General features: G+C 25.9%; 5 protein-coding genes across 5 annotated transcripts; 2 read left to right on the top strand and 3 right to left on the bottom strand.

Moving 5' to 3' along the window:
- Positions 1 to 186: 186 nt before the first annotated feature.
- Positions 187 to 1,650, bottom strand: Phum_PHUM582960 (Programmed cell death protein, putative; the record flags this gene model as incomplete). The annotated part of the gene is made up of 5 exons (XM_002432375.1): positions 187 to 271; positions 371 to 535; positions 647 to 779; positions 1,264 to 1,441; positions 1,579 to 1,650. The coding sequence occupies 5 exons, from the start codon at positions 1,648 to 1,650 to the stop codon at positions 187 to 189; spliced, it is 633 nt and encodes a 210-aa protein (XP_002432420.1).
- Positions 1,651 to 1,852: 202 nt separating this feature from the next.
- Phum_PHUM582950 (uncharacterized protein) lies at positions 1,853 to 2,652 on the top strand (the record flags this gene model as incomplete). The annotated part of the gene is made up of 2 exons (XM_002432374.1): positions 1,853 to 2,144; positions 2,219 to 2,652. The coding sequence occupies 2 exons, from the start codon at positions 1,853 to 1,855 to the stop codon at positions 2,650 to 2,652; spliced, it is 726 nt and encodes a 241-aa protein (XP_002432419.1).
- Positions 2,653 to 2,903: 251 nt separating this feature from the next.
- On the bottom strand, positions 2,904 to 3,588 carry Phum_PHUM582940 (ankyrin repeat domain-containing protein, putative; the record flags this gene model as incomplete). The annotated part of the gene is made up of 3 exons (XM_002432373.1): positions 2,904 to 3,150; positions 3,224 to 3,419; positions 3,501 to 3,588. The coding sequence occupies 3 exons, from the start codon at positions 3,586 to 3,588 to the stop codon at positions 2,904 to 2,906; spliced, it is 531 nt and encodes a 176-aa protein (XP_002432418.1).
- A 1,072-nt stretch (positions 3,589 to 4,660) lies between these two features.
- Phum_PHUM582930 (translationally controlled tumor protein, putative) lies at positions 4,661 to 5,533 on the top strand (the record flags this gene model as incomplete). Its single annotated transcript, XM_002432372.1, has 3 exons — positions 4,661 to 4,723; positions 4,934 to 5,121; positions 5,302 to 5,533. The coding sequence occupies 3 exons, from the start codon at positions 4,661 to 4,663 to the stop codon at positions 5,531 to 5,533; spliced, it is 483 nt and encodes a 160-aa protein (XP_002432417.1).
- Positions 5,534 to 7,105: 1,572 nt separating this feature from the next.
- Phum_PHUM582920 (protein apoptosis regulator Bcl-2) lies at positions 7,106 to 8,578 on the bottom strand (the record flags this gene model as incomplete). The annotated part of the gene is made up of 2 exons (XM_002432371.1): positions 7,106 to 7,276; positions 7,985 to 8,578. 2 exons carry the CDS (start codon positions 8,576 to 8,578, stop codon positions 7,106 to 7,108), a joined length of 765 nt encoding a protein of 254 aa, XP_002432416.1.
- Between the last annotated feature and the right edge of the window lie 1,191 nt (positions 8,579 to 9,769).

Here is a 9,769-nt window from a genome sequence, read left to right as displayed (position 1 = left end):
TCGAAAGAAAAGAATAATATAAGTTTTAAAATGTATTTTGTATTTTCCTTTGGCAAATATTTTAATAGGCAATAATAATGTATTGTAACAAACAAATATGTCGAATGATTAACGATTAATTATAAGTACTCGAAGAATAATCGGTTGTTGTTTTTCTTAAAAATAATGAATTAAAAATTTTTCTCACTATTCACATTTGTTTTTGACTGCGATCATAATCTGATTTGTTTGTTGAATTAAGTACAAAGCACTTACAAAAACTGCATTAGCTCTAAAAAAAAAAAAAAACAAAAAAAAAGGTCAAATTAAAAAATGTGCAATAAAATTGGACTTATTGTGTAAGTTATTAATTATTTATTCGAATACTAACTGTCCTTCTTTAAAATATTCCTTTAATGTGTTGCTAAACCTTTTGGAAAACTTAACAAATTCTCTTTTCCTTTGTTCCAATGCTTGCTTTCCAGTCGAACCTGGTATGTAAGCAGATACTTCGCTCACAGCATCCAATAATTTTTTTATTGCACTAGCTATTTCCCTGTAATATTTATACGAATGAAGTCTTCAATCAAGTTTACACTAACTTCAAAATTTCTATTTTTTTTTTTTAATTACAAATAAATAAATAAAATAAGGAAAAATAATTTACTTAATCGTCTCCAAAAATGTTTTCCTATCTGTGATCTCATCTGGTATTCTACTTAAAATTTTTTTTAAAGATGATGATTTTTTATTTAATTCTTGAAATGCATCTTCAGAACGAGTTAATCTGTACTCAACGACTAAAACAAATGATGTAACATTTTTCAATTGTAATAAAGTATAAATGAATATCGAAACATAAAATTTTTTCGAATTTTTCGCTAAATATAAGATTTGCACAATTCATATAACATTAAGTGTCATTTTGTATACATATAAATCTTATCAAACATGTTGAAACATATCCTTCTAGATAATAGTATTAATTTCTATTTTTTTTAAACAAAGAAATAGTTTTTAAATAGATAAAATAAATAATTTTTAAGATCGATATATATATATTTTTCAAGGCCATTTAAAAGATATTTTTTAACAGAAATTTATTATAAAATACAATAAAAAAGAAATAACTGTTGCAAATAAAATAATGCCTGTTTAACTGAGAAAGAAGAAAATTTAACTAATAAATGCAAAAAATATTTAGGTGTTAAGATGTTTTTGTTCTTTTATTCATTCGAAATTTAGTTTTTTGTTTTTTACGATAAACTTTATTTTATAACTCACCATCTGAATCAGATATAGAACCCTGAAGTCTGAGTACACTTTCGTTCATATTAACAACTAAATCTCCTCTTTTCATAATTCCAAGAATTAAATCATACATAAAACCTGGATAAGTAGTTTCTACTTTGGATATGGCAGATCTGAGAGTTTGAGTAGCAGCCACATCTTTTCTCTCCATCTAAAATAAACAATGTACATAATTATATTTATATTTTTTTTTACAAAGGAAGCAACGAACAACAAAAGGAAGCAACAAATTTTTTAAAAATAAAATGTATTAGGTATAAGGTATTAATTACACAATAGTAATTCTACCTGTGATAAAATAGGTCGCAATAGAACTGGAAGAACTAAAGAGGAAACTGGTGTTTCATCGCCCATTGTCATCCTTTCTGGATGTTGTGTTTTTCAGAGTCGTGGACAAAAAAATAAAATATAATAAAATAAAATTTGGCCTCGATTATTATTGAAACAATCACATCAAAGGATAATGACACCACTTGAGATTAAAAACAATTTTACCAATAGCAAAAATACAATTAAAATATCTTTAAACCACCGCAAAATCAGCTGAGAATTGAAAACAAAAATGTTTTCTAATTTTAAAAATGTATTGCAAATTTTGCCGAAAACTATTTTAGGTGCTAATAAAAAAATAATATTAAATAATTTAAAAATTTTACCTTCTAATCACGTCCGATATAAAAACTCCGAGTCCAAAAATTTTGCAAATGAATTGCCTGGCGGTATTTCTTCCAGGTATGAGAAATTTTCAGAAGATGATGCTCCTATTATTCTAGATGTAGAAGAAGAACAAAAAAAAATCGATGAATCAATTGTGGAAAAACGCTACGTTAAATTTGACGAAATGAATCTTGAAAGTAAACATAGTACATTAAAAAATTTATGATGTAGTTTCGATTTTATTTACTTTAAAAAAATCATTCATTTTTAGGAGGTATTAAAGGAGTTTTCGATATTGAAGAACTTGTAGAGGTATTAAGAAAAGAAAAAGCTGAAGATATATTTGTCGTGTCTGTTCCTCCAGAATATCAATATGCTGATTACCTAACAATAGTTACTGCTCGTTCTGCCAGACACATGTCTGCACTCACAGAATATGTTTTAAAATTGTATAAAAAAAAGATGGGTTCAACAGATAGAGTACCTACAATTGAAGGAAAAGGATCGCAAGACTGGATGGCTTTAGATATTGGGAATATAATTCTTCATGTTTTTGAGCAGTCAGCTAGGGAATATTATGATTTAGAAACACTCTGGTCAGTTGGTAAAGAATATGATTCAAAATCTAATAGTGACGATGTTTCTATTAAAACAATAAAAGATTATTCTAGTATGTTAGCAAATTTAGTTCCAGATGAAAAGTGATTATTTCTTACCAGTTTTTTTTTTTTACCAAGCACACATTTTTACTGTAAACAATTGTAAAAGATAAAAACAAACAAATACAAAATAATTTACCTTTAGTTAAGGCAAAGTTTCAATAAAAGTGATATCTTTACATAAATCGATACTTACAAGTATTGATAATTAAATGGATTTTTTTTACTGATAAAAATGTATGTTATAAAAAGTTTTTTTTTTTTTTTAAATAAACAAAACATTTTTTTTAATTATTTTTAAAATTTATTTAAAACATTTAAAACCTCTTCAGAAATATTTTCAATTTCATTTGGTAATTTTCCTTTATTATCAGGTACTTGTTTTAATGAAGGATCTATTTTTAAAATTTCATTTACAATATTTACATGATTACTCTCAACAGCTCTATGAAGAACTGTTTTACCATCGTCATCTCTCAGTCCGATAATTGCACCAGACTTAAGAAGCAATTTGAAAATTTCTAAATAACCTTGTGATGAACATCTGTAAAATTATTTTCTTTTAAAAATAATTAAAATTAACATTTAAAGAAATTAACACTTTGTAATAAGCAAACCTGTGCAATGCAGAAACTTTTCCAAATTTTGTTAAAGCATTAACATCGGCACCATTTTTAATTAGCAACTCGCACATTTCCATGTGTCCATTTCTACTTGCATAATGCAAGGGAGTGTATCCGAAATTGTCTGCTACATTAACATTATTGTCTTTTTTTAATAAATATTTAACTCTAGTTAAGTCATTATTTTGCGCTGCAATACAACATCAATAAATTCTACATTTTATAACCTTTATTATTTGAGATAATTAATTTTTTTAATTTTTACTCTTACCAGCATACCAAATACCCCTTTCAAAATCAAGTTCATCGAGAGTTTGATAGACTGAAGAAGTTTGATAATTACATTTACAATTGCTCATTTAGCTCACTGATTTTTTCAGATTTTTATTAAGAAATTAAATTTGATGTCGATATAAATTTTTAAAAATAATAATAATAAACTAATTATTTAAAATAGGTAATTGCTTTCAATGATTTACAATTAAAATTAGAATTAACAAAGACAATTACTAATTGTTAGTCATTTTTGGGTATTATAAATAATATTTGAAATAATACAAAACTAAGATGATAGTTTTACAGCATCATCATTTTGAACTACAGTTACAAAAATTTGAGTCTAATATTTTAATAGTTTTCATATTAAAAAGTATTAAAAATACATATTTTAAAGTAGAAAAAGCTACGAAAATTTTGAATAAAGTAATAAAATTTTTATTATTAATGTATTTAAACTTAAATTTAGGAAGATTATTGTTAAAATTCAATAATAAGGAAGTATAAAAATTTAAGAAATAGATTTGAAGGTAATTTTCAAGGTTTCACAGCCTTCTTTTAACAATAACAATTTTTTTTCTGATAATAATAAGAGTGACGTGGAGGCCCTGAAAGAATTCTTTCGGTTCGCTCAACAGGGTAATAGACGAACCATTTTTTTTTTTATTACAAAAAAAAATCGTTTTAATCTATCAAAATGAAAATTTACCAAGACATTTTTACAGGTGAGTTAAATAATATAATTTTTTAAATTTTATTATTAATAATTAAATTTTTGATACGGTTCGATTTAATAAAAATAACTTTAAAAAATTTTAGACTGTCATTATTTGGTTATGACATTTTTCGATTACTTAAGCATATTTTTTTAAATAATAAAATTGACTGGGTTTTCTGAATGACTTACGCAGCAAATTTCATTGCTTACAAAAGCTTATAACAAAGTAATATCATGTTTTGGTCGAATTTGAAAATGTCACTCAGTTAAAAACCTGGAATAAATAAAAATAATAACTAAGGTTTTAGAAATATGATGTAAATAACTGAGTGTGACTCACTTTTGCACAACTTATTGTAAATCACTAATATTATTATTATTATTTTTTTTAAATTTCATTATGCATTTGTAATATATTATTATTTACAGGTGATGAAATGTTTTCTGACACCTACAAGATAAAATTAGTTGATGAAGTCTTGTATGAGGTTACTGGTAAAGTAAGTCATGACATTATTATTATTATTATTTTAAAGCATGTACTAATAACCATGGAAGTTATTTAAATTTCTGTGGTAGTAAAACAATGCAAGAAAAATTGCCGATTTCAAAAAAAATAATTCATTAATTATTTGTAATTAAAATTCAGCATACATAAATATGGTAAATAATCATAAGTTATTTTGCTAAATTTTTTTTTTTTTTTGTAGCTTGTTAGTAGAAAATTAAATGATGTACAACTTGATGGAGCTAATCCATCGGCAGAAGAAGCTGATGAAGGAACAGATGAAGCTGTTGAATCTGGTGTCGACATTGTACTAAATCACAGATTATGCGAAACATATGCTTTCGGGGATAAAAAATCTTACACAGCATATTTGAAGGATTATATGAAAAAGTAAGTGAAATGTTTTGTATATAGTTGTGTCACATGACCCAGGCACCCCTAATAATAAAATTTTGTAAGAGTGATTGTTCAAGTAAAAGACCCCCCCCCCCCCAACAAGTATTGTTACAAAATGTCTATCGATTTACATCAGGTTTTAATGATTTTATTTATTTATTTATTTATTAATAGGTTAGTAGCTAAACTTGAAGAAACCAAACCGGATGAAGTAGAAGTATTCAAAACAAATATGAATAAAGTAATGAAGGATATATTAGGAAGGTTTAAAGAACTTCAATTTTTCACCGGAGAATCTATGGATATCGATGGAATGGTCGGACTTATGGAATACAGAGAAATCGATGGAGACAGTGTTCCAGTTATGATGTTTTTCAAACATGGCCTAAAAGAAGAAAAATTTTAGGAAATTTTTTTTTTCTTTTTTAAAAAAAAGTGACAAATCGAATTTTCATTAAACAAAAAATATAATGCAATGAAAAAAAAAAAAAAAAAAAAGTTCAACAATAATATTTTGAGCGTATAATTTTTTTTTTCTTTTTTAGTTTTTTTTTTTTTTTACTCGATTTTTTCCAAAAAAAAAAAATTTTTTTATGATTTTAATAGAAGAAGTAAAAAAAAAAATGGGGGGCGGGGCGGGGGGGAAATTCAATAATTATTGTAAATAAAATTTATTTCTGAGGTTTTTCTCAATTTATTTTAATAAGTATTGTATTTTTTTTTTAATTATTATTAACGAGTAATTTTAACAAATATTAACACAGTATTGCATTATATGATTTATTTTGAATGTAATTTAAAGGATTTAATTCTTTTTATATGATGAGTGTTATCATCACAACAGTATAAGTGTTAAACATCTCAGAAAAGTTTTCCTGTTTTTTTTTTTTTTTTATTTATTTATTTATATTATTCTTTTTGTCACTTTTTTTTTTTTTTTGAACCGGCTGTCGAAAAGCATAAAATATAATTTAATTTTCTACATCATCAATAATAATAATAAATAAAAAAAATACACACGATTTAAGAATAAATATGAGATTATTTTATAATTGTTTCCTTTCCCGCATGTTTTATCATTATTATTATTATTTATATTAAAGAATAATTAAAATGTGATTGATTTACATCGTTTGAACGACGTAGGTTTTTTGGGATTGTTAAAAGAATGACTAAATCCAAAAGATAATTATAGAAAAAAAGGTCATTTAATAAATTTAGAAAAAAAAAAAAAAAGTCGGATTTTAATAAATTAAGGCAAAAATTATTTTATATGTTTAACTTATGACAACAAATTTTTTAGGCGCGTTACTATTTTTGTTAAAAATAATAATAGAATAAGAATCTAACAAGATTATTACTAAAAGAAGTTTTTATTTTATTGTTAATATAAAAATAATAATAATAATAATAAAAATAATAATTTTCGAATTTGATTTTGTTAAGTAATAGCATCTGATAATACAAATAATATTTGAGATCAATCGAGGATTAATAAATAAATAATAAAAAACATAATTAATTATCATAATTTACAAATTTCAATAATTTTAAATTATATTTTGTTATTCTCACTGTATATATAAAAACTTCATTAAAAACCTTTTCAGTCTTTTAATTTTTTCCTTTTTTTTTTTAAAAACAAAATTAGGAACATTGGAAAAACAAAACATGTCCGACAAACCTTTGGTAAATGCAATGTAAAAAGAAAAAAAAAAATTTGAATAATTAAATAAAAGCAGATATTCCAAAAAGACTGAATATGAATACGATAAGGACGGCAATGATAAAAAACGATGATATGAATATAAAAACTTTTGCCGATGGCCATTTTGAAGTTGGAGGTTTGACCAAAGATGCCAAAGCCATCTGAGAAAAAAGGGAAAAACGTGTGAAAAATTCGAATCGGGATGTGATGATGATCACGTTTTAATTAAATCACAAGTAGGATAATAATAATAATAATAATAAAAATGATTCATACCCAGCCTCCCTTGCATTGAATCCAATGTGCTAAATCATCTTCTAATATTTCTTCCATTGCTTCGACAATGCATTTTAAATAATCGTAATGTCCCTGTTTGACGCAATCGACAGCCAAACCACCCGCAACAGCATAAAGTGACACGACTTTTCCCCACGTTAATTCCTTTAAATAAACTAAACGCCATTATTTTTATCCGTTATTTTAATTTCATTCGTTTCAATTTTTTTTTTTTTTTTTTTTTTTAACCGATTCAATTCTCATCTTCTTCTGAACTGAAGTAAGAGAGAAAAAAAAACAATACAAAAAGAGCGGTAAAATGTATTACGTCATTACACGGGGCCCCGTGAAAAAAGAAAAAGTCGTGGAACGAATAAAAAAAAATTTTCCCGCCAAAAACATCTAACACTCTATGGCGTTGTTTGTTATTGTAATATTTGTAAATTGTCAAAACGATAGGATATTACAATTAATACAATTAATTAATGTTAATTATTCGAATTCGTGATTTCATTTTTTTTTGTAATTTGTGTAAAAAACTATTTCCGGTCGTATTATTAATAATAATTAAAATAACAGACAGGTAAATTATAATAATAATAATGAACGGTTTTGTTTTTTTTTCCATATTGTTCAAGTACATGTAAATTTAACAAATGGTCGAAAGGTCGAAAAATTCAAATTGTTACCCACGAATATTACCGTCGGTAGTAATAAACAATTATTATTATTATGTAATGATTCATAAATTAAAATAATTATAATAATAATAATAATTTCGAACGTTGTTGTTGTTATTGTTGTTTATCCATGGAGGAACGTTAACTGAAACATTTACATTGAAAAAAAAATAAGTGAGTAAGTAAATCTTACGTTTTTCAAAAGCTCTCTAGATATTGTCGTTAATATGACTCCAACTTCTTTTTCAGACGTTAGCCTTCCTCCCGGTATGGAACAAGCTTGCCTTATTATGTTTACGTACACTTTGGGATGCAACCTTTCCAATTCGACCCCCAGGCCTAACAATTCCGGATACACTTCGCGAAAAACTAAACCACCGATGTTGACGGCACTACGAACTCTTTGCAAACTGCATTTTTTATTTAAAAATCCCGAACGTTTGAGTCTGCTACGAATGTATTGACTGCAAAGACTTTTACCAACGAGAACAATTTCCTGACATTGTTTTTGACCATTTTTCCATCCTATGGTGCTCGATAATTTTCTCGTGACTGCATCGGACACGCTGCTGAATCTTCTTTTGGCCGTCGATTCGAGACCTAAAAAATTCGATGGCAACGCTGTCGGAAAACTGAATTTTCTCAATTGAACGTTATTCGAATTGGGTTGTAAATTTGCCGTACTCCCTCTCCTGACCGACAGCGATGGTATGACGTTGTCTTTAATCTCTTCGACCACAGCTTTTTGTAACAAACTGGAAAAAGAAAAACTTTTTTGACGCCACATTTTCACTAAACATTCCTTCACAATTTCATCCAGGAGGCGGCTGTGTTTACTCGGGACAATTTTCATTCAATCAAAAAAAACATTCATGTACTTTTTAACACATTGTCGGCCATTTTTAAAATCTTTAAAAAAAATTATATTATTCCCTTGAATGGGTTAATGCGACAAATTAAAAACCCACAAATTATTTAATACGAAATTTAAATCCTTTTATTAAATTTCAATCGAACCGTTTTTAATAATAATAATAATAATAATAATTTTTTTTCATGGGATTTAATCGCAACCGGTATGAAATTTTTTTTTTTTTTTTTTTTTTGTTTTTATACCTGACGGTGTTAAACCGATTGACGTCACTGAATGAAAAAAAAAAAAAAAAACAGTAAAACCGCCATTTTGAAATTAAAACTCACCAATTTTTTTTTCTTAATAATAATATTAATAATAATATCAAACATTTTCGAAATTAAATCATTATTATTATTATCATCTCGGATACGTTTTATTTAAAAAAAAAAAAATGTGTAATAAATAAATGTGTCGGGTGTTACATAACATTCAAAAAAAAAAAATTTTTGTTAAACAAACATTTCAATTCGTAAAACGTGCTTTCGCATATAGGTTCGAACCTAATAATAATAATAATAATAATAATACGCAATGGACGAAGACGAGGAAGACGACGGCGGAACTCAAACTCAACGAAAAAATTATTTTCAATAAATAAATAAATAAAATGATGTATATACTTATTTTTAAGGCAACCATTTTTATTTTTCCTGTCGACAATAATATTATTGTCGTCGTCGATGGTAATATCTTGTACTTCCGTATCGTCTGGTTTTTGAACGGTTAATCGTATATGAGCCATATTATATCACTTAACAAACGACATTTTAACAAAATTTATTTTTTAAAAAAAAAAAAAGGAACACTAATTTATACGTTGAATTCTTCATTAATAATTAAAGAAAAAGAAAAAGAAGAGAAGAAACGATTGCCATGTAAATTTTTATTATTATGCCACGTGATTTCGCACTTTTATAACAACACACAAAGTTTCCTCGTTTTTTATTAAACAAACGCCTTCACACAGCTTACGACGCCTATTTTTTTTTCAGTACCAGTTGTAAAACACAATTACCAACATTATCAAGGATTTTTTTTTTAACTACCGAGAAAATAAGAAAA

Source organism: Pediculus humanus, genomic scaffold, assembly GCF_000006295.1.
Source record: "Pediculus humanus corporis 1103172108310 genomic scaffold, whole genome shotgun sequence".
Taxonomy (NCBI): Eukaryota; Metazoa; Arthropoda; class Insecta; order Psocodea; family Pediculidae; genus Pediculus; species Pediculus humanus.
This window is presented reverse-complemented; position numbering and strand designations above follow the sequence as displayed.